Source organism: Rhinoraja longicauda, chromosome 18 (assembly GCF_053455715.1).
Source record: "Rhinoraja longicauda isolate Sanriku21f chromosome 18, sRhiLon1.1, whole genome shotgun sequence".
Taxonomy (NCBI): domain Eukaryota; kingdom Metazoa; phylum Chordata; class Chondrichthyes; order Rajiformes; family Arhynchobatidae; genus Rhinoraja; species Rhinoraja longicauda.
The window spans coordinates 9,638,401-9,663,664 of NC_135970.1; the positions used below are offsets into that span (position 1 = coordinate 9,638,401).

At 43.4% G+C, this 25,264-nt stretch overlaps 1 protein-coding gene across 2 annotated transcripts; it reads left to right on the plus strand.

Moving 5' to 3' along the window:
- Nucleotides 1–1,232: 1,232 nt before the first annotated feature.
- znf408 (zinc finger protein 408) lies at nt 1,233–24,988 on the plus strand. Of its 2 annotated transcripts, none has more exons than XM_078415087.1 (7): nt 1,233–1,332; nt 2,600–2,696; nt 3,458–3,732; nt 10,208–10,275; nt 11,607–11,803; nt 15,761–16,714; nt 23,149–24,988. In XM_078415087.1, the coding sequence occupies exons 2-7, from the start codon at nt 2,615–2,617 to the stop codon at nt 24,414–24,416; spliced, it is 2,844 nt and encodes a 947-aa protein (XP_078271213.1). In that variant the 5' UTR covers nt 1,233–1,332; nt 2,600–2,614; the 3' UTR covers nt 24,417–24,988. The 2 variants fall into 2 exon arrangements, with proteins under 2 accessions (XP_078271213.1, XP_078271214.1); XM_078415088.1 differs by lacking the exon at nt 1,233–1,332 and adding an exon at nt 1,933–1,961.
- The last annotated feature ends 276 nt before the right edge of the window (nt 24,989–25,264 follow it).

The following is a 25,264-nucleotide window of genomic DNA, read 5'->3' on the forward strand; positions in this document are numbered from 1 at the left end:
CGACGGAAGGTGAACGCTGACCGCGCTTAGCTCTGGTGTGCCGGGCGCAGCAGCCAACCACGGGGCGTCGTGTCCATTCATGGTCGGTGATCGCCCAGATCACGTCGGGGTCACCAATATGGCGAAGCTGGAAACTTGTTCTTTGTTGAAGAAGTTTATTGCGACAGCAATATTCGATTACAAAGTTTTCTTAACAAGATTACAGACAACCATTAAAACTAACTGTCCTCTTCGAAGACGTATCCCAACTGACTCTTTTCGGGCGCCAAAAGCGCACATGACAACGCTGTCCAATCAGCGATGTCGCTCTCTGGACCAATCCCTACGGTCGCACCCACACGTGACCTTGCTGGCCAATCTGAGGGTTCGACGACTAGGACCACTCTATGGTACGCTACAGGGGGAAGAATCAATCAACAGTGTCTAGATGAGCACTTGAATTACCAAGACATAGAAGACCACAAACCAAGTGCTGACATGGAATTGGTGTAGTTGGGTAATTGATGATTGCCATAGATATGGCAGACCTGAGAGCTTGTTTCTATGCTGCATGACACTGACTTGAAGAGAACTGGATAGAAACAAGGAAAGAGTGAGAGTTGTACTGACGGGATCGCTCTCCAAGGAGATGACCTGATGAGCTGAATTCTTTAATGTAATAATTTTATGATTACATAAGTATGGTGCGGAGGCCTAAAACCAGGGACATCTTCCGTATGGTGAATATTAAATTATGATTACTGTTTTAAAGTTACATATCTGAGGTTGAAAGATCCTATCGTTATCAGACTCTTGATCCACTTTGCACAATCCTATCCACAACTCAACCTTAGCACCAAACTACTGTGGACTTTGGCTTGGGTTGCACTACATAATTTGGCTTGCACTATTATGGTCTGGTTTACCTCGTATAACTGATCATTTTTTATATTATTGGTTTTATTTGATGTGTTTAATGTGCCTGTGAAGCTGCAGCAAGTAAGAATGTCATTGTTAATTGCACAGTCCCAGTGCATATGACCATTAAACACCCTTAACTCCTATTTTGGTTTAAAATGTAAACAGATGTCATGATCCATGATTGTTCACTCATACACAATGTTGCACAGCGGATGATAATTCTTTCTTCGCAGTACCCCCATGCAGTGTGACCTTGGAGTCTGGCAGGCTGAGGAAAGGGGAACGTTTGTCGCGGGTCGGCGTTGTTGCGGGGAAGCAGTTTCCAGTCCGCCCTGGAATGGAGTCCGCCGGCGGCTGGGGTAACGCTGGTGGTGCTCACAGCCCGGAGATGGGCTCCGACCACTTGTGACAGGATCACCCGACAGACGGCAGGTGGGAGAGGGGAGCGGGCAGGTGGGAGAGGGGAGCGGGCGGGGGTGGGGGTGGGGGACAACGTAAGACTCAGACTGCTGAGCCCGGCGGAGCAGCAGCAGCAGCAGCAGCCCCTAGGCCCAGAACGTCCGCGACTTCGCCGGTCCTCAGCCAGGACCCGGAGAATGGTCACCCCGGGTTGAAACATGTACAATATTCTCACAATGGGTGACTTTCCAGTCGCGTTATCCACGAACAAACATTAAAACGCCTCCCTGTGTACCTAAGTTAAAGATAACTCAGCATGTCAGGCAGCATTTCCGGAAAGAAAGAATGGGTAACGTTTCGAGTCCAGACCCTTCTTCAAACTTGAGAGTCAGGGGAGAGGGAGACACAGAGATATAGAAGGGCAAGGTGTGAACACGACAGATCAAAGTAGACGTTGATAAAGAAAATGTAGTTCAGTGTTAGCTGAGGGGAAGGTGTCAACGAGTAAAATTAATCAGGAGGACTGTGAAACGAGTCGGAGAACTAGGGTGTGGGAGGGACAGAGAGAGAGGGGAAGCAAAGGTGACTTGAAGTTAAAGAAATCAATTTCATCCTGCTGGGTTGTAACTTGCCCAACAAGCGACCTGTTTGCCTCCTCCCTGGTGGGTTCCATCTCCTCCCTTTGCTGTATAAGTACATACATTTTGCTGCTGAAGTTAATAAACTTCAATCTCTCTGTGTCTTTTTCATGTTCCATCTGCCACGTACATACATGTTGTGCATACTTGGTGCTCATATCTCTTCCCCCAAAGCACTGGAGACCCAGACCCTAAGTTCCCTGTGGAAATCAACTTGTCGTTTTTTGCAAACACAAAGCCACATTTTCTCCATCAGAGCAAATACTTCTCCTTGGAAGTATTTAAATGAAATCTAAGTGATAGCCTTGTTAAACCTAAGTTTGTCATACCATTTTAAGAAATTGAATGAAAGTTTGCAAGCTTCTTTTACAAACTATTTTAATCAACTGTATTTTATGGGTAACCACAGCATGTATTTTGTTTTCTTCGTGTGGAGTCTTATATATGAGAGGATGTCATGCATAACGTGAATAGTGGATTCTCCCCTTGACACGTGAATATAACCACACATTAGTTCAAATTATGTATTTTTTTCATATATTTTCCAGTGAAAATTAGGACTGGCATTACAGGTTTCAATTGTGTTTATTAGGAAAGAAGATAAGGGTAGAACACCTCATTTGTTTTGCCAGTTGTAATTAACAACGTTTTTTTCTCTGCAGGTGTGTTTCCAAAAAATGCCACGAGTAAATGAAGGAAGTGAGAGGTTTGGCCCAACCAAAAAGGGCTTTATTCCCCCAAACCGCAAACAGCAGCTGTGTAAGTAAATTCTCAGATGTATATTTTGTATCTAAGGATGACTTGGAAAGTGAGCACTAATAGCCAGTTGACTTCAGCAGAGATAATAGTTGGAAATGTTGCACCCATTGCCTTTGCTGAAATCAACTGGCCCAATTTGACAACTTTGGGGAAAGTGGTAAAGTGACCTTTACTTTCCTGGTGATGAGATTAGCAGCAAGATCTGCACTGTGCATCACCTGCCTTTTGCCCTTCTAGTTGTATCTCTTAGGACGAGTGTACATTTATATGGCATCTCTTTTCACTTCAAGTGAAGTGCTTTTGAAACATTTGGGGGGGGGGAAAAACTATTTTATATTTTTGATTAATGTTTTGTTAATCTATCCTAATAGGAGGGCAGGCAGGCAAAATGCATGTCTGTTCCCTAACATTCTTTCAAAGAGCCTGGTTTTATGATTTTAACGGTGCTTTATCAATTTAAGTTATAATGATGTCTTGCTCAAATACTTGTAATTCATTTTTAAGATACCTTTGAATTTACTCTTTGTGGAACAAACTCACTAACAATACAAGTGAAAGCGTAGGTGGACTAGTTTAAGCACTGCCTTCATAATGCTGGTCTTACTAGATAGAAAGTTGAGTTGAAAATAATTGTAGATCCCCAGCTAATTTTGTATTGCCATGATGGAATAATGAGTAAAAGCTTTGCACACTGGTATATTTATTTGAATGTTTTAAGCCTAATAAAAAAAGGTTCTCATTTCATCTTTTACTTCCTCCAGTTTGTGAGGATTGCCAGGACTACTTCGTGAAGAGCTGCCCAGTGCATGGTCTTCCACCTTTTGTAAAAGATACTCCGGTGGAGCTTGGATTGCCGTGCCGAGCTTTCTACACGCTCCCTGTTGGTCTGGCAGCAGGACCCTCCCAAGCTCAAAAAAACTGGCTGGGCATATGGTGTGTTTCTAAGGCACTTCCCAGAGGAATATTCTTTGGACCTCTAGAAGGAAAACTGGAATGTGACAATGTAGTTGGAAGTGCATCCTTCATTTCAAAGAAGGTACAGAGTATGTTAGTTTACTTATAATGGAAGTTATTTAATGCCTGCATCCGCAAGGTATTTTTGGAAAATGGGTTGTAAAACTGCTCGTGTAAATTAGTAGTTAAAACTGTCAAATAACTAAGTTCACTGAAACTTTAAATCACACTAAATCTTAATGCTTTGCACATTTTATAAACAGCTGATCAACTGGAAAAGTCGATCTGTTTTATCAGACCCAAGTTTGATATTCTCATGGTACTTTTAACACTTATGTAAATATATGATCTATGTGTCTGATGTATGTCCACATTTAGCACAGTTAGGAAGCTGATAAATAAGATGCATGTTTTCTAGCTGTCCTCCATGATTTGAAATATTACATACACTGTGTACATTTTGAACAAGTCATATGTGCGTTCCTAACTAATTAGCAATGAGGATGTCGGGAGGAGCCTCTTGTGAAGCAAAAACCAGTGGACTGTCAATGAAGTGAGCTGACAGCAAGGGCAGTTTGAGGGACGTGTGGTTGTGGTGAGCATAGTGATGGCCGCCGACTCTGGGTGAGCACTGGCCTCACGACAAGAGGAAGACAGCTCTGCTTAAAAGGCTTCTGGAAGAGTACTTTGGACGAGGACTAGCACAATTTCCACAGTGATGTGCCACGTACTTTTAGATAAATGTAAGGAATCAGACAAATGTAATTAATAAGTTGTAATAGATTCAAGTTGTGGCTCAATGGTACTTTATTGCCACATGTACCAAAGTACAGGGAAATTATAGTTCAGTATAAATATTACTAAACATAAGAACATCTTAAATATGACAAGTGTATGGAAATGGACAGTGGCGCCGATCCAGCTGAGCTCCAGGCTACTGCAGGGCCTCCAGCAGCCCGCTCCACCATCGAGGTGTACTGCGCTGCCTCTTCCCCTCCCAGTCTCTTGGAGCGGTGTCCAGCCAAGCCGAGGCTGCTGCAGGGCCTCCAGTCACCCACTCCACCCTTGAGGTGTACTGCATTGCCTCCCGCAGATGGTCCAATTACCGGCCCTCTACTCCTTGCATCCGCCACAGCCATCTTGAGTATCTTCTCCATTTCTCGGGGATGAGCAGAGAGGGGCTCGGTGGCTTGTCCCTTGGGGACAGCAGGCGAGCCAGGCCTGTAACCGGTGGATATTTTAGAAGAAGTTCACATTGAACGTTCTGAGACTGTGAACATGATGGCTGTAGCCAGAAGTTTTATTTATTGGTATCAAATAAATCAATCTTTAGCAGTTAGTAGCCAAGTCTGCCATCTGCCAAAATTGCAATGTGAAACCAAAGAAGAAAGCTTTAGAGTGGAAAGAGCCAATAGGACCTTTCCAAATCATTTGCACAGATTATTGTAAGTTGAGCATCAACAATTTAGTACTCAGTCACTCAAATTATCCATTTGGACAGAGATTAGAGGGATATCTCCCAAATGTGGTTGTGTCGGGTGTGGATGGGGCATCTTAGTCGGCATGGGCAAGTTGGGCCAAAGTGCCTGTTTCGTGTGTACGATTCTAAATAGATAAAGGTAAAGCATGCAGGGACCCGAATTACATGAGAGCTTGCTATTCAAGAATTGAGATCCATTACCTGATTCAGAAAATGGTTCTCTGTTTTGTGACGAATAGTATTAAACATATACAGGCACTTCCCGACTTAGTTAAGTGTTACGTTCCTTGAAGCCTTTCGTAAGTCACCAACTGTGTGCTTCAATCCCCTGCCCGAAATAACTCACTGAGACTATTGACTCAAACGACGAGTCAATACCACTAGGCTAAAGCTCACCATCTCAATGACATCTGGCTGTAACTCAGCAGCAGCTAATAACTCCAAACCTTTGCCACAGCATCTGTGAAGGAAATGTATGCCCATGTCTTCCAGAGACACTCCCTGAACCCGCTGAGTCACTCTAGCACTTTGTGTTTTGCTCAAGTTACTTGCAAACTTGAGGTTTTGTCTCGTTGGGGCATTTTCTGTGGCGCGCAGCATTCTGGCTAAGCACCGCTGCCATCAAGTCAAGTTTATTTGTCACATACACATACAAGATGTGCAGTGAAATGAAAGTGGCAATGCCTGCAGACTGTGCAAAAAATTACAATTACAGCATAAAAATTAAAATTAATACAGAAAAAAAATTAGTCCCTGGAGATATAATAGTTAACAGTCCTGATGGACTGTGGGAAGAAACTCCGTCTCGTCCTCTCCGTTTTCACAGCGTGACAGCGGAGGCGTTTGCCTGACCGTAGCAGCTGGAACAGTCCGTTGCTCGGGTGGTAGGGGTCCCCCATAATCTTGCTTGCTCTTGATCTGCACCTCCTGATGTATAGGTCCTGCAGGGGGGCGAGTGTAGTTCCCATGGTGCGTTCAGCCGAACGCACTACTCTCTGCAGGGCCTTCCTGTCCTGGGCAGAGCTGTTCCCAAACCAGACTGTGATGTTGCCGGACAGGATGCTCTCTACAGCCCCAGATTAGAAGCATTGAAGGATCCTCAGAGACACTCTAAATTTCCTCAGCTGTCTGAGGTGGTAAAGGCGCTGCCTTGCCTTACCCACCAGTGCGGCAATGTGTGTTGTCCATGTCAGATCCTCTTTGATGTGGACTTCCAGGTATTTAAAGCTGCTCACCCTATCCACAGTAGACCCATTTATATCCAGTGGTGTGTACGTCCTTGGATGTTGAGCCCTTCTAAAGTCCACAATCAGCTCCTTAGTTTCTTTGACATTCAAGAGGAGGCTATTGTCCCGACACCAGAGTGCCAGATCAGTCACCTCCTCCCGGTAGGTCTTCTCATTGTTGTTGCAGATCCGGCCCACCACCACAGTGTCATCAGCAAACTTGATGATGGAGTTTGAGCTAAACCTGGCCACACAGTCATGTGTGTACAGGGAGTACAATAGGGGGCTAAGGACGCAACCCTGGGGGAATCCTGTGTTCAGGGTGAGACGGCTAGATGTGTGTTTCCTCATCCTGACCACTTGGGGCCTGGCGGTGAGAAAGTCCAGGACCCAGGCACACAGAGGAGTGTTAAGCCCCAGTTCCAGCAGCTTCTCAGCAAGTCTGGTGGGGACTATGGTATTGAAAGCTGAACTAAAGTCAATGAACAGCCTCCTCACATAGCCCCCCTTCTGACTGTCCAGATGAGAGAGAGTGGTGTGCAGAACCTGGGAGACCGCATCATCCGTGGATCTGTTCGGACGGTATGCGAACTGTAGTGGGTCCATGTTGCGAGGATGGAGGGCACAGATGTGGTTCTTGATTAGTCTCTCGAAGCATTTCGTGACAACCGAGGTGTGGGCCACCGGTCAATAGTCATTCAAACAAGCTGGAGAGGCATTCTTTGGCACCGGTACAATGATGGATCTTTTGAAGCATGCAGGGACCATGCACTTGGCCAAGGAGAGGTTAAATATTGTGGTGAGCACTGGAGCAAGCTGAGTAGCACAAGACTTTAGTACTCGGCCAGATATACCATCTGGGCCTCCAGCTTTCCTCGTGTTCACACGCGTCAGAGCCCTCCTCACGTCGTGCTTGGACACCGAGAATGTGTGTACATCCCCGGCGGTGGATCCCCCTCCAGCCTCGCTCGCCAACGCACTGTCGGTGTTGTTTTTAGACGGCGAGCTAGGGGTGATGTTGCCCGTCTCAAACCGACGTAAAAAGAGTTCAGGTCATCAGCTAAGGAGGTGCCGGCATTTCCGGTTGCTTCCGATGTAAACTTGAGTGATTGGATGGTGTTCTGGAAATTACATTCTGCCTTGATTGCACAAGGGACTGAGCACAGAATTGTCTGCGTAAGTCACCTATTGCGTAAGTTGGGGAGTGTCTGTACGTATTTCACTGTATCATTGACAGTAACAAATGTTTTTTCACTGTATCTTTGACAAGTATAATGTAGTATATTGTAACAATGAGATAGTGATTTGTAAGCTTTTTATTAAGCTGCAGAACAATGCCACATTCCAGACAGTTCCAATTGCTACAGGACTATTAATATGTAAAAGACTCGAGGCATGATTGAACTTGTATCATATATATACAGCCGGAAACAGGCCTTTTCGGCCCTCCAAGTCCGTGCCGCCCAGCGATCCCCGTACATTAACACTATCCTACACCCACTAGGGACAATTTTTACATTTACCCAGCCAATTAACCTACATACCTGTACGTCTTTGGAGTGTGGGAGGAAACCCACGCAGGTCACGGGGAGAACGTACAAACTCCTTACAGTGCAGCACCCGTAGTCAGGATCGAACCTGAGTCTCCGGCGCTGCATTCGCTGTAAAGCAGCAACTCTACCGCTGCACTACCGTGCCGCCCAAAAAAAATTGTTTCAGCGAAGGCTTAAGAAATCAATCAAACAATAGGATGGGCTTTGTGTGTTAACACCATCCAACAAACCTGACACTCAGAAATGGGAAATAAAAATAAAAATTGTTGGAGACATTCAGCAGGTCAAGCAGCAAATGCAGGAAGGGAAATAGTTAACGTATCATACCAAAGACCTGTAAATCTATTGCAGTATAAATATCCATTTACATGTAACAGTGGCTCCATAATACCAAACAATCAAAATTAGGGTTTGTCTTGATATATTGATATAGATATTTTGTTGGTTTGATTACACATAATTAAAATTTAGAAAAAACTAGACCAAGGTCCATTCGTCGTAGGGGAGGGGGGGGAGAGGGAAGGGGAGAGGGTGTGACTGAAAGGATGAGCCCTGGAGCCGAAGTCTCTCCTGTATTGGTGTAGCACCCTCAATTCCCCCCCCCCCGCACTCAATCCCCCTTATGCCCACTCCTCCCCCCACTGACACACACCATCCCCCCCTAGCCCACCCCGACTTGCCCCTACCCTGCCCCCACCCCCAGCGGCCATCTTGTTTTGGCGAGTGAGGAGCAAATTCAGTCGAACGTGGAGCATTGTGACGTCAGATGCTGAGTAGTTTCAGGAAATGGGTTAGAAAGTGAATTTTTAAACTTTAAAATGTCTGTAGCTTAAAAAATGTAGCTTCTATGTGAATGAGAGTTGTTACATAATATGCCCAGGATAATGGTGAGTACGGTGGTGCACAAATTGTGGCGCTACGGTGTACCGTTTTGGCTGTGCGAAGAACCAAAACTATGGTGTGCACAAACACACATACACACGGATAGAGAGTTAGAGAGAGAGTTGGAGAAAGAGAGTTAGAGAGTGGGAGTGAGAGTGAGAGAGTGACTCCACCTGGGGGTCAAGCCACTTACTGATGGAACCTTCATCAGCAGAACTGGAACGATCGTGTTGAATCGAAACGTCACCCATTCCTTCTCTCCCGAGATGCTGCCTGACCTGCTGAGTTACTCCAGCATTTTGTGAATGGAATGATCATGTGACAGGGAGATGAGAGTTGACAGTTGGAGATGACAGCTGGCAGTTGGAGATGAGAAGCTCAGCTGGAGCCCACGAGTGGACATACGAGTGGTGCTTCTCTCAACAGCAACAAGCACCTAACTGTTCTCCTAACTAAGTGTGCATGTGTTCAACCACTGTTTCGTTAATAAAAACCTGTTCGTTTCACAATGCTTGGTTTACTACAATAGACATTTTTTTAAACATTTAATAAAACAAATACCTTTTTCTTTGATGTCTTTCCTGGGAGCCCTGCAATTTCAAATGAATTCAATGGGATTGCAGATCCAGCATATGGTCTCACACACCGCTGGATATAATTCCCCAGGTTGGAAAACCTCAGCCAGATCCAGATACAGCCACTTACTACGTTGTAACTACATGAGCTATACACCAGTCAGAAATGCAAGTGGCTGTGTAATCAAGAAAATGACCCCCCCCCCCAAAACCCTAATGCACACTGTTTGGTACTTAATCAGTAATTACACAGTCACTTGCATTGCAGATTGTGGCTGTATCTAGTTCTGGCTGATGTTTTTCAGCATTTAACATGGGGAATTGGATCTTGCATCCAGTGCCGTGTTAGACCATATGCTAGATCTGCAATCCCAATGATTTCATTCTAGGGAAGACATCAAAGAATAGGGTATTATTTTAAGGTATCAGTTTCATTTAATCTTTATAAGGATTTCTATAATCTTTCTAAATGTTAATTATTTACTTCATTTATAACTTTTAAACACCTTTTAAACACCTCGTAGACATAGACACACAAGAATCCTCTCTGTTCTGCAGCCAGCTTTGTCGAATCCTTATAGAGCATTTTGGGGGCAGGAGTTCAGTGCACCTTTGGAAACCTTGCCAGGTGCTCATGCCCTGTTGATGAAATCCAGGAAGCTATGGGTCCGTTAGGTTGGCCCCCTTGTCTCAGGATTAGACAAATCGAGCATGGATTGAATGTAGTTGGCGATTGCTTGCGGTGGACCTGTGTCAGCACAATCTAGCTCTGAGTTTTGGATGCTTTTCCAATCTTAGTGTATCCATTGTTAATAATTTGCTATTGTTTTTATTACTACAGCTTGGTGTAGACGGTGGTGAAAAAACAGGAGAAGCTCAGGTCAGCCAGTCCCTCTCAAACTGGATGAGGTAATGCTCTCTTTAAAGTACACAGTCTACAATAAATACATTTATAGGGAATAAGCTTATTACATTTTGATTTATTATAAATTCTAATTTGGTCTTGCTGTATCATCTGTTCTCCCGCAACCTCTTTTGCTTTTGGGAGGGTTGATAACAAGAAATGCAGTAACGTTCCAGAACGCAATCTTTCCAATAAAGCACGTGGCTCATCCTGCCACCTTGATTAGCATATTGAATCACGACATGAACTTCTGAAAATAATAAATATCATTATGGTCTTGAGTGCTCGGATGTTACATATGTGCTGATGATGCGTTTTTGAGGCAGTGCCTCCTCTAGATCACTTTGATGGTGGGGAGGTCAGTACCTGTGATGGACTTTGCTTGCTCATTATCTTGAGGTGGTTTTACTGCCATGCATACAACACTTTGGAAAGGGGTGATTCGTGCATGGTTGCAGGATCTCTGGACTTGAATTCATGAAAATGGTTTGAAGGAACACCTGCAATGATCAAATTGGCTTTTATTCATTCAACCCATATTTGTCCTTGTTACCATGGGAAGTCACCTGGTAAATGAATCATTCTTCTCTGAAGATAAATGTGTTGGTGTTTCTTTTAACCAACGTCTTTGCTGCTGATACCTTGATGCTGTTTAAATAGCCTGATGATTGCTATTGCTAAATGATGCTTAAATTCAAAATTTTGTGCTGATTTGCTCTCAAAAAAGTTAAATATGTAAATATTTAATCCTGCACTAATCCTAAAAGAGTGTCATTTCATGATAAACTCTCAATGAATTAGCTGTCCTGAAGGATACTGGGCTAGAATCTAATTGTAGAACGTTCATTTAGAATCATAAATTGCAACAAATTACAGTTACAATAGGTGAATTTCTCATAAACTGGTGCATAATACAGTTTTGGGGAAAATGTATTTGTGGTATTTTGATGTAACATTTCCCTTTTATTCCCCACATATCTCGCTACTGCCCTCTAATATCACAAAACTGAGAAGATCCTTCAGTGACTGGTCCAGTAGCACTTTATATAAGTGCATGGAGATGGATGAGGGTAACCTGGATACTTTAAATCAATACAATACTGATATAGTTAAATAAAAAGGTTTGCAGGGATATGGACCAACCAACAGGCAAGTGGGACTAGTTTAGCTGGGACATTGTTGGCTGGTGTGGGCAAGTTGGGCTGAAGGGCCTGTTTCCACACTGTATCACTCGATAACTCTAAAATGAGCCTAGAATTGCCAATAGTTGTTACAAATGATTGCAAAGGCCCAGCCACAGCTACAGATGGCTAATAAAACTGATCTATTTTTACAGATATGCAAACAAAGCAAGAACAAAAGAAGAGAGCAATGCAGCCATTTTCCGGTTTCATGGGAAGATCTACTTTCGGGTTTGTAAAAACATTGAATTGGGCCAAGAGCTTCTATTATGGCCTGAGAAGAATCATGTCCGAACAGCACAAAAACTAAATCGCACACAGGAGGAGAATGAGATTGCCAGTGTTTGCTCAGGTAAAAGTACTGTTACAATCTTGCTTGCCCTCATGAAGATAGCTTCCATATTTGTTTAATTCATCTGTTCATGGGAAGTGGACATCAATGCAACTGCTGACATTTATAGTCCATCACTAAAAACATCCCAGACTGAGGAGACAGTAAAGAGTCAACTCCAATGGTGGATCTGGAGTCACGTTCAGATCCTCCCCAAGTTATTAATGCCTGACTTGTGGACAGCCTGTACATACGAATGAGTGATTGGGAGACCAGTGGGGTGGATTTTCTGACTTCACAAGGCCTGCCGGCATCTTCTGCTGAGTGGAAACTTGTTTTCTGGCAATATCATTGTATTGAAAATCTTATTTAACGCATGTTACCTTTGGCTGACTAAATGTGAATGGAATGACCTGCTGACCCATCCCCGGCTCCCACCATCTCCCCAGCCGTTTGGAGCCCCGGCTTCCAACCCCACTCTCAACCCACCAGGTGCACCAGCCAGTCCCTGTCACCTGCTGCTGTCTCTCGTGTCGGCGGTAGCTTTGTCCGCTACCGCTCGACCACTGCTGCCTGCCTCTCCTGTCACTCGGTCCAGTCGGCCTCTTCTCCCTCCCCCCACTGCCGTGTCACTTCATACCACATTTGCCGACATACTCCATCTTGGAAACGACAGCAGATGAGAGGGGAGGGGGCCCCAGGGTGACCAAACACGTCCTGTCGTTGTCAGTGGCCTTGAAGAAAGCATGTCCACAAGAGTTTATTCTAAATGGACCATAACAGAGGGAGTGGTGTCCCTTATTGCCGATGACTGCTGATGATGATTAATAAACAAATGAACACAAAGTGCTGGAGTAATTCAGCGGGTCAGGATCTCTGGAGAACATAGATAAGTGACATTGGGATCCTTCCCCTGACTGATTCAGTCAGCTGAGTTACTCCAGCACGTTGTGTTGTTTCACTTAAAAATGAGGCGCCGATGCCACTGGCCTGCACCAGCAAGCCCTTCAGCACTGGTTCACATGCTGTTGTTGTGGCTCATGTAGCCACAGATAGGACTACTTTCAGTGCAATTCCACTATCTGCAGTGCCATTTAGATATGGGGTAATCTTGGCTAATTTCCAATCAGTCTCAAAATAAGAAGTTGGCCATTCAGGACAAAGATGCAAATAAATGTATTCATCCAGAGGATCGTGAACTGTTGGAATTCTCTTCCTATGAAGGTCGTGGAGGCTCAATCTCTAAATATATTCAGGACAGTGAACCACAGATTTTAGGGAAAGAAACCAAAGTATATGAAGTTAATGCAGTGCTGCTGAGGTAAATTACCAGTCGCGATCTTTTTAAATGGCAAAGTACATGCAAGGAGCCAAATAGCTTATCCTAATTCTATTTCTTTGGTTCTGAATGTCTAAAGGTCTTTGGAGATGCAATGCAATCTCAGTGTCCACACCTCCCTGTAAATGCAGTGTGGTCTTGCTGTCTTTTGTTACAAATAGATCTGCTACAGTCTTGCAGTCCATTGTTCCAAATTGATCTGCTGTAGGCTCGTTGACTGCACCCACTGATAAATGTGTAGATGTGAGGTGGTCTCATGGAATGCACCTCCTTAAAGATGTACTACGATCACACCATACTTCCATGTTGATGTGGTGAAGTTTCACTGATCGTACATCCAGAAAGATGTGGTGTCTTCTCACTGTCCATGGTTGCTCATTGCAATCCAGTTTCATTGTAGTTATCTCCTCAGAGATACAGAGTAGGGTCACTGTCTTTTGTTTCAGGTAGACATGTTGATATGGTACAGTTGCACAATCCACAGCTCCCCATAGATACAATGCAACCTTTATATCTAATACAGCATAGATCCAGTGCAGTCTTATTTATCCATTGTTCCAGTTGCAAAATAAATGTAGTGCAGTCTAATTGTCTGTAGCTATGGCACTGTCTTATTGTTCAAATGTTCATTCCCCTACATAGATTTGCATCAGAGTCCTTTAAAACTCAGCACATTTGATCAGTCTGAAGAAGGGTCTCGACCCGAAATCTCACCCAATCCTTCTCTCCAGAGATGCTGCCTGTCCGGCTGAGCTACTCCAGCATTTTGTGTCTTCCTTACACTTGATCTATAGATATGAATGTAGTTTGCAGGTTCTGGAGCCAAAGTTGACATCATATCTGTACTGAGCTATAGATACAGTACTATTTTGTCCATACCTTATAGATGGATACTCATCCTCTAGTTACATTGCTTCCCATGGTAATGTTGCAGTCTCTGACTTTGCCCTTTCAGTGACAATAGGACAGAATATGTTTCTAGTTCATGTAGTCAAAGTAAGCAAACTCTTATTCCACCATTCTGAGTGTTAAATAGTGAGAGCAGTTTTCATAAACATGGGTTGCATTACATAGTCATTACAAGTTTTACAAATAATCTGATATTTACATCATTGAAATGACTCAGTATAGTTGATGCAGAAAGTCCTTTACCTTAAAGTTAAAGCCATACTATTCATGACTGAAATAAGGAAGTTCTTTTTCACATAAAGTAAAAATGAATTCTGAACCCCTTTCCTTTCACCCAACTATTCCCACCCAAAAGGCTGTATGATATTCATCATTATAGTTTTCAACCTTGACTGATGGATTTTTGTTGGATAAAATTGTACAAGGGATATAGATTAAAGTAAGTTGAGGGGCTGTGACCCATTCACAGTTCTTTCATTGCTGGTAAAAAAAATGCATAGTTGCTATCTGAACTGCTCATGTTATGTAGTACATTATTGAAGATTCTGCTAGTCTAGTATGTGGCTTATGGATTCTGTCACCATTACATGAGTATTATATATTTTTAGAGCTTACAATTCCAGTAGATGTAATTGAGAATGCAGATATCTGCGATTGATGGAAGGTTTGTTGTTTCAACCAGAGCGATCGTAAGTTAACACAAAAGAACACAAAATGCTGGAGTAACTCAACTCATGCAAGCCGCATCCTTGGAGACCATTAATAGGTGACATTTTGGGCCGGGACTCTTCGTCAGAGTGATAGTAGGGAGGGGAAGAATGCTGGGAGAGAGAAGAGGCAGGACAAAGTGTGACAGGTGGACGCAGGCAAGGGGGGTTTGATAGGCAGATGGTTGGAACGTTCCTGGCCCAAAACGTCACATATCCATGTTCTCCAGAGATGCTGCCTGACCCGCTAAGTTACTAAGACACTTTGTGTTCTTCTGTGTACACCAGCATCTGCGGTTCCTTGTTTTCCACAAGGAAACATGTCTTTCAGCCAACTTTGTCCTGCCATAGCCACTTTATTCTACTCCTATTTCCATCAATTTCCCACAGGTTCCAGCATTCATCAACACATTTTACAGTAGCAACTTCATCTACCAGCCCCAGATGTGGGAGGAAACTGGAGCACCTGGAGAAAACAATCCAATTACAGAGAAAATGTGCAAATTCCACCAGATGGTCAGGATTGAATCCAGGCTATTGGAGGCAGTGGTTCCATTAACTGGGCCATTGTGCCATCCTCTGCATTCCCCATTGAGAGATCTTTGCGATCATCTATATGCAGCAAGACTCTTGCGTGTCCTGCTGTTCGAAGAGCTCAAATGATACACATCGGACTCAATTCAAATACACTGAAAGTGCAAGTAATGCAAACGGATATATTGAAAAAAAAACAGAAGGAGGAAAATAAAGTTGAGACACAATCAGAGGAGAATAGGTTAACACCATGGGGTTGTTAAAACTAAGTGACCAACATGTTTGTCATTCTTTTCCGTAACTTGTACATATGTATCAATACTTTTAAGGTTTATTTCTTTAATTCTCCTTTAAGCGGATCATAATCCCAGTCCAATAAAGTTGCTGCGTAGATGGTTTGGTACTGTGTACACTTTAGATCAGGTATATGAGCACCTTAAATACACAGTTAAGTTTTTAATATTAAAAGTGCTTCTCCCTTATTAACAGGTGAATTGGATAAAGAGCCTAAGGAGGTGATACCAAGAAATGCTGCTGAAAAGTTAGCTGGGGCACCTCAATCTGTGCGGCTGTGCCCCAAGCCAGTTGTATCCAAGAAGGGGCCAGAACGTAAGGACATGGTGAAAATAGATCAGCCTGTTAAAAGGTCACAGCGACTTCAAAACATACGTGAAATTCAGGACAATCTGTTAGAGAAGAAAGTGAACTGGTTTGCCTTAGCATGCAAACCCAAGTTAGGCAGTACCAAAAAAACTGACCAAGTGGTGCTCCCTGTTCTTTCCTCGAAACAGGATGACAGCGAGAAACAGAATGAACCAGAGATAGGCAAACGGAAGCAAAAGGCTGGTGACATTGAGGCCAAAAAAAATCAGTTTGGACATGGTGAGAGATCTTTGCGATCATCTATATGCAGCAAGACTCTTGCGAGTCCTGTTGTTCGACGAGCTCAAATGATACACACCGGACTCAACTCAAATACACTGAAAGTGCAAATAAAGCAAACGGATATATTGAAAAAAAACAGAAGGAGGAAAATAAAGTTGAGACACAATCAGAAGAGGAACAATGAAGATAAAGAAGAATGTAGTGAACAAAACACAGAGACCAAGTCAGCTGAGGTTTGTGGGGAAATAAAATCAGGTGGAAATTTTCCCACGTGTCACATGAAAGAGGTGGGCCATAAACCTCCAGTAGAAAACGGAGAGCCTGCCCGAACGAAGGATAATCCCACACATAAAACCAAATTGGGGGTAGGTAAGAGGCTTTGTCGGCGAGAGAGTTCCCAGATTGACCCCAGTGAGCGGAAGTACAAGTGTGCAGACTGTGGGAAAGGGTTTATCCAGATGTGCCACCTGAAGAAGCATCAGTTCACCCACACCGGGTACAAGCCATACACATGCAACGAGTGTGGGAAGTGCTATAGCTCCGAGGAGAGCTTTAAAGGTAAATGGAAAAAATTATGCTTCATTTTCTTACCCATTTTTAAAACAGTAGTAAGTCGAAGCTCAGTGAACGTTCATATATTTTGTTGAATTTTCCTTATTTATCCTAAACTACTTTACTTTAGTGAGGAAAAGCAAGAGAACACTTCTATTTTTCTGCAAAATAGGTCATTATCCTGTCAGCATAGATTGTATTTAAATGACTGTAGGAAAACTTCGAGCCACAATATCCTATCTCTGGCAAAAAGTGCTATTCCTGAGAAAGAGCTAACTGGTGAACACTTTTTCTAGCTGCCAGTTTTCATAAATTAGTCCCAAGATGAAAGTATCTGCACACATTTCATTAAAATCTGTTATGACCATTCCAGTGATGGCCAAGCAAAGTCTTTTGGTTGGTGATAATTGCATATCATTTAGCATACAATTTTCTAAGACAGACACCAAATTGTATGTATTTATAATGCATGCATTACAGTTTATGAAGATAGTTTAAAGAAGAAAATTATATTTTTAAATAGTAATTAGAAATATTCATCAGCCTCCAATGTTCATATGATAATAGCTGTCAAATCCCAGTCTTTGTATATTTCTCTTGACAATAACTATAACTAATCGGTAACTTGAATTGTGCTTTCAACTTTCCTAAAATTCATAAAGGTGGTGATCGTGGAAGAAGCTATAAGCAAAATAACCTTGACGTTCTCATTCCATAATCTAGTGTGAGTCATTACTCGGATCTCAAGTACAGAATGGTGGCTGTGTAGCAAATGAAATTGTCAAAGCAAACTATTCAGTGTGCTTCTTTCAGCTGAAATCTCAGGATTTTTTTGGTGGGTGAGAAGAGTGTGGGCTGTTATATTTGAACAAAGAGGAACAGCTTTCCCAAGGGGTGAAGATGGACACTAAAAGCTAAAGTAACTCATTGGGACAGGTAGCATCTCTCGAGAGAAGGAATGGGTGACATTTTAGGTCGAGACCCTTCTTCAGACTTCCCAAGGGGTGTGTGTCCGTCCCTCTCTTTCGTTCCCCCTCTCTCATTCCCCCTCTCTGCAAATTGTAAAGTTATAGAGTGATACAGTGTGGAAACAGGCCCTTCGGCCTCACTTGCCCACACCAGCCAACATGTCTCAGCAACACTAGTCCCACCTGCCTGCGTTTCGTTCATATCCCTCCAAACTTGTCCTATCCCTGTACCTGTTTAACTCTTAAACATTGGGATAGTCTTAGCATCAACTACCTCCTCTGGCAGCTTGTTCCATACACCCATCATCCTTTGTGTGAAAAGATCACCCCTCAGATTCCTATTAAATCTCTTCCCCTTCACCTTGAACCTATGTCCTCTGGTCCTCTATTCACCTACCCTGGGCAAGAGATTCTGTGCATCTACCCAATTTATTCCTCTCATGATTTTATATACCTCTATAAGATCACCACTCATCCTTCTGCGCTCCAAGGAATAGAGACCCAGCCTACTCAACCTCTCCCTATAGCTCAGACCCTCTAGTCCTGGCAACATCCTCGAAAATCTTCTCTGAATCCTTTCAAGCTTGGCAATATCTTTCCTATAACGTGGTGCCCAGAACTGAACACAATACTCTAAATGCGGTCTCACCAAGGTGTTATACAACTGCAACATGACTTCCCAATTTCTATACTCAATACTCTGACTGATGAAGGCCAATGTGCCAAAAGCCTTTGACCAAGTCAAATTTATTTGTCACATACACATACTTGATGTGCAGTGAAATGAAAGTGGCAATGCCTGCGGGTTGTGCACAAAAAGAATTACAGTTACAGCATATAAATAAAGTTAATAAGTTACTAAACATAGCACAAAAAGTGTCGACAAAAATTTAGTCTCTGGGGTTATCAAAGTTGACAGTCCTGATGGCCTGTGGGAAGAAGCTCCGTCTCATCCTCTCCGTTTTCACAGCGTGACAGCGGAGGCGTTTGCCTGACCGTAGCATCTGGAACAGTCCGTTACTGGGGTGGCAGGGGTCCCTCATGATCTTGCTTGCTCTGGATCTGCACCTCCTGATGTATAGGTCCTGCAGGGGGACGAGTGTAGTTCCCATGGTGCGTTCTGCCGAACGCACTACTCTCTGCAGGGCCATCCTGTCCTGGGCAGAGCTGTTCCCAAACCAGACTGTAATGTTGCCGGACAGGATGCTCTCTACAGCCCCAGAGTAGAAGCAATGAAGGATCCTCAGCGACACTCTGAATTTCCTCAGTTGTCTAAGGTGGTAAAGGCGCTGCTTAGCCTTACCCACCAGTGCGGCAATGTGCGTTGCCCACGTCAGATCCTCTGCGATGCGGACTCCCAAGTATTTGAAACTGCTCACCCTATCCACAGTAGACCCATCTATCTCCAGTGGCGTGTACGTCCTTGGATGTTTAGCCCTTCTGAAGTCCACAATCAGCTCCTTTGTTTTAGTGACATTCAAGAGGAGGCTATTGTCCTGACACCAGAGTGCCAGATCAGCCACCTCCTCCCGGTAGGCCTTCTCATCGTTGTTGGAGATCCGGCCCACCACCACAGTGTCATCAGCAAACTTGATGATGGAGTTTGAGCTGAACCTGGCCCTACAGTCATGTGTGTACAGGGAGTACAGTAGGGGGCTAAGGACGCAGCCCTGGGGGGATCCTATGTTCAGGGTGAGGGAGCTAGATGTGTGTTCCCCCATCCTGACCACTTGGGGCCTGGCAGTGAGAAAGTCCAGGACCCAGGCACACAGAGGGGTGCTAAGCCCCAGTTCCAGCAGCTTTTCAACCAGTCTGCTGGGGACTATTGTGTTGAATGCTGAACTAAAGTCAATGAACAGCATCCTCACATAGCCCCCCTGGCTGTCCAGATGAGAGAGAGCGGTGTGTAGAACCTGGGAGACCGCATCATCCGTGGACCTGTTCGGACGGTATGCGAACTGTAGTGGGTCCATGTTGTGAGGAAGGAGGGCGCAGATGTGCTTCTTGACTAGCCTCTCCAAGCATTTCATGACAACCGAGGTGAGGGCCACCGGTCGGTAGTCATTTAAACACGCTGGAGAGGCATTCTTTGGCACCGGTACAATGATGGATCTTTTAAAGCATGCAGGGACCACGGACTTTGCCAAGGAGAGGTTGAATATTGTGGTGAGCACTGGAGCAAGCTGAGTAGCACAAGACTTTAGTACTCGCCCAGATATACCATCTGGGCCTCCAGCTTTCCTCGTGTTCACACGCGTCAGAGCCCACCTCACCTCATGCTCGGACACCGAGAATGTGTGCACATCCCCGGCGGTGGATCCCCCTCCAGCCTCGCTAGCCAGCGCCCCTTCGGTGCTGTTTTTAGACGGCGAGCTGGTGGTGTTACCCGTCTCAAACCGTGCGTAAAAAGAGTTCAGGTCATCAGCTAAGGAGGAGCCGGCACTTCCGGTTGAGGGGGTGCTGGACCTGTAGCTAGTTATAGTCCGTAGCCCCTGCCAAAGGCGCCTGGTGTCCTGCTGCTCCATCTGTGACTCCATCTTGTCCCGGTACCTCTTTTTTGCATCCTTCACTGCCCTTCGCAGTCGGTAGGACTCTCCCTTGTAGTCGTCCATGTTGCCGGATGCCAGGCCGGAGTTGTAAGCAGCGGTGCGAGCATTCAAGCCACCTTATCTACCTGCGACTCGACCTTCAAGGAACCATGGACCTGTACTCCTAGATCCCTCTGCTCGATTACACTCCCCAGAGGCCTACCATTCACTATGTAGGTCCTGCCCTTGTTAGACGTCCCAAAATGCAATACCTCACACTTCTCTGTATTAAATTCCATCAACCATTCCTTAGCCCACCTGGCCAATCGATCAAAATCCTGCTGCAATCTTTCACAACCATCTTCATTATCTGTAAAACCCAGCCACATTTGTATCATCAGCAAACATGCTAATCTTTCCCTGTATATTCTCATCCAAATCATTGATGCAGATGACAAACGGTAATGGGCCCAGTACTGAACCCTGAGGCACACCACTAGTCACAGGCCTCCAGTCTGACAAGCAACCTTCCACCAACACCCTCTGCTTCCTTCCATTCAGCTACGTCTCCTTGGATCCCATGCGATCTAACCTTCCAGAACAGTCTACCATGTGGAACCTTGTTGAATGCCTTACTGAAATCCATATATGGGTGGTTCTGTAAATAAGAGTACCAAATTTGAAAGTTATTAAATCATAATGAAATACCACAGCATTAAACATGGGCCTACCTATGATTCTTTTGAGCTAAATTGTGATCAAAATCGACCAAAATTTAATACTTTCAAAATTTGAAAACAAAAACGAGAAAAAAAATTATAAGACAAATGGGACACTTACTGATTTCTAAGCTCCCTTACAAAATGTTGGCGCCTAACCCTCCACGAGTCCCATAGTTCACACCAGGGTCATTATAGTAGCGTTGTTTAAATTTTTTTTTAAATCGCGACGAGGGCAAAAAAATCCGTTGTAGCGCAAGAAATAGCGTAGACAACCTTAGACAACGGGAGGGACTACAGAATGAGACATCGCTAAAATAAAACTAGCTTTTTATTTCATGATTTTAAGTTTTACTCATTATTAAGTATTTCAACGGAAAGCTTAAACACAAAATATAAACAATAAAAAAAGAAACAATAAATATAAAGACAGTTACTCTGCTTTTAAATCATACATTTCACGATGTGTTCAAAGGGACACCGCTACTCACGTTCTGCTGCAAAAAACTTGAGGCATCAGAAAACCATCTTATCGGGTGATAAATGATAAAAATCATAAGCATAATCAGAATTTGATTTAGTTATTTAATTGCAAAATTAATGTAATCTTTCTGGTATAAATTAACCTAGGGATTTGATGAAATCCTGCTTCAAAAATGTCCCAAAAAAGGCAAGAAAACACAGGGACATATCTGATATTTTTCTATGTAAAAACAGCTTTATTTATTTTTGCTACACACCGTGATCTATACCACTTAAAATACAGGATATGAAACAATGGGAATATTGCAGAAAAAAATGGAAAATAACCTGGAAGTTTGGAGACCTTCAGTTTCACTACTGAGTGCTGTATTTACAGAAACACCCGTATACAACATCTACAGCTCTGCCCTCATTGATCTTTTTGGTCACGTCTTCAAAAAAATCAAATCAGATTTGTAAGACACAATCTCCCACGTACAAAACCATGCTGATTAACCCTAATTAGCCCTTGCCCGTCCAAATGCCTGTATAACCTATCTCTCAGAATACTCTCTAGTAGCTTTCCAACTACAGATGTTAAGTTCATAATGTCTTTTTTTTAACCTCTTCATATGGCCATTTGAAACTCTGATTTTTTTTTAACTAACTCGTAGCTGAGTGAGTGGATTTGTTTTCCCCTTCCTTAGATCAACAGTGCTCTCCATGTACTTCTCTGGCTGAGATTGATCCTTGCAAATTTTCTTCTTTTGAGAGATCTTTAACTTTTAAAGTTTAAAAGTTAAACTTTAACATTGTTCAGATGGATTTTGAAAAATATCAAAGGCAAGTCTGGTAATACTGTACAATCTGGGCAACATTGAGTCCACCAGTGATACAGGTATGCCCATGACGGTTAGTTCCACTCAACTACATGTCCATTGAAGTTTGAGTAAGGCAGCCATTCTCAAACTCTTATCAGAGAGGGATTGGCGTCTTTGACATCTTGTTTTGAACCACAAAGAGTCCGATACCTACAGAAATATCACCAAGTTAAGTGTTCAAAAAGGTCTCGGAAATCTACACAGATAAGTGTCTCTGTTTGTTTGACGTGCAGTGAAAATACTCGCCATGTTAACATGGGCACTGGTTGGCAATTCTGAGTTTTAGGCCATGCAGATATGGGTGGAACATTACCTTGTGTTCTGCTTGAATTAGCATAAGACAAATGTCTGATATGATGAGGCCAGCAGTATCTTGGTGGTAGGACGCTGCTGAGGTGATCTGGTTAATGAGAGAAATTAGAGAGGACACAATGAAACATAGAGCATTACAGCACAGATACAGGTCCTTTGGCCCAACACGTACATGTCAACGATGATGTTCCATCTAATCTAGTCCCATTTGCTTGTCACATACGTTAGATGCATATCTTAGAAACTGGCAAGCAGATCAGGCAATGCTGATGGAGAGAGAAAAATTGAGTCAATATCGTAGATGGTTGACCTACAGCAGAATTGACCAGTTCTGATACAAACAGAAAAAACATGACCGATCTCATTACACTTAAGCCAACAATGCAGGAAACTGATGATACCACATGCAGCACTATGACATTGCCTCACAGGATTGCAGCAAATACTTTGTGAGAAACTGAGAGCTAAAATAGACAGAAAACAATTTGCTCTTCTCAGTGAAGAGATTCACCATCCTTTGCTTGCAGTCTGGTTGTTTCAAACAGTTTCCTAACCATATGTTTTCCCTAGCTCACCAGATGCTACACAGAGGTGAACGTCCATTTAAATGTCAGCAGTGTGTCAAGGCCTATGCGTTGAAGCGGGATCTTCGAGAGCATGAGCGGGTTCATTCAGGGGAACGCCCATTCGTGTGCAATGAGTGCGGAAAGGCATTTGCCAGGCCACCATCTCTCCGGATTCACAAGAAGCTCCATCGCATGAAGGCCATGAACCTTGGCAATACACGGGCCTGTCGCTGCAGTGTGTGTGACAAAGAGCTTGCCAACCCCGGCTCGCTCAAGAACCACATGAGGCTGCACACCGGTGAAAAACCATTCATTTGCACGTTCTGTGGCAAAACCTTCAGGCAGATTGGCAACCTCCGAGGTCATCAACGAATCCACACTGGGGAGAAACCATACAAATGTGAGGACTGTGGCGAGTTCTTCTCACAGTTGCCTGAACTGCGCAGGCACCGCATTTCTCACACAGGACAAGTTTATCTCTGTACAATATGTGGTAAAACATTGAGAGACCCACATACTTTCAGAGCTCACGAACGCCTGCATACAGGAGAGCGGCCCTTTCAATGCGATCAGTGTGGCAAGGCCTACACCCTTGCTACAAAGCTCCGCAGGCACCAGAGAATCCATTTGACTGAAAAGCCGTTTAAATGTGATATCTGTGGCAAAGGATACACCATGACCCAGAGCCTAAAGAGACATAGGATGTCCCACAAGAAAGGCGAAGCGCGGAGTTCAGGAGAGGTCGCAGAAGCCATCGCCTCTTTGGAAAAAGAAAGCTCCGAAAGCAAATCTCTTGCGGTTGTACCAAAGAGAGTTAGGAAAGTGGGTTTAAAGACTGCTGGTCAAGAGAGCAATAACTCCCTGAGAAATGAGAGTGTTGTGTTGAATGTTTATGTGCACACCATTGAAATGGTAGAAATCCCAGGCGGGGATCACAATGACAATGTGATGGTAGATACTGATAGCCGGGGTGCAAGTGAAGAGAGCATTACATTCCAGCAGGGGGAGCACAATGTAGCCACGGAGACTGATGGAATGGTCAACGACAATTCACTAGATGTAGTCACTCAGGACTTAGCGGGAAATCAACAACATGAGATTGAAGATATAGAAATAATTATTTCAGACAGAGAAGATTACACTGATGGAGTTACTATCAGAAATTGTGCTAATGGAGAGCAGGAAAAATTTGCCAATATTGCTGTTGTTATTGAGGAGGACATTGGGTTTAATGCCGTTGCTGAGATAGTAGAAATATCAACTGGAAATTGAACTTGCAATAACAATGTCTTTATTAGTGTATCCAACTTTGTATTAAAAGTGTTTCTTGCATTTGAAAACCTGGAGCAGTTACATTTTTAGATCTTGCCTGATAGTACTGGATCTTTCTGCAATATGACTGAATTGACTGCCATCGATTGTACAAACGCTGGAAGCAGAGTCCTTGCACTCAACCGCACAGATTTCTTTGTAAGTGTAATTATGTAAATCATTATATTTTTTGGAAAGTAGATTTATTTATAATCCAGTGCCAGAATTAACGTGGTACTTAACATTGAGCATGTGTGAGAACATAGCTTGGCAAAATTGTCAGCAATGGCTGTCAAAAAGATTTCAATACAAAACTAGTTTTACAACTATAAGAAAAAAAGCTGCAGAACCACAACTCTCTGGTCCAATTTTTTTAATGTTGCAATTTGTGCAAAGCTAGTATTTCCCGCTTAGGACATTTAGAATATCAGTCTAAACATGCAGGCTGCATCAATGTTATTAATCTTTGAGTGTAAAAATTGGTGGCAATCAATTGCAAGTAAGGAATTCTGTGCATGGGTGAGTAACATGATCTAATGTAATCCTTAAAAACTCAGTAACACAGCTTTGTTTAATGAAAATCTGAAAAAACATATCTCCGGATTTGGAATATTAGCCTTGGATTTATCCAGACACAGATGGTATTCCAGAGGCTTCAACTAATGTTCAGAGAATATGGGTTCAAACTTCTGGTTATCAATTTGAATTCATTTCGTACATTGAAATAAAGAAAACTGTTATCAATAAAAATCATCACAGGTCAAAATGAATTGTTATAACTTCGTAAATGCCTGGCACATATGTGACTC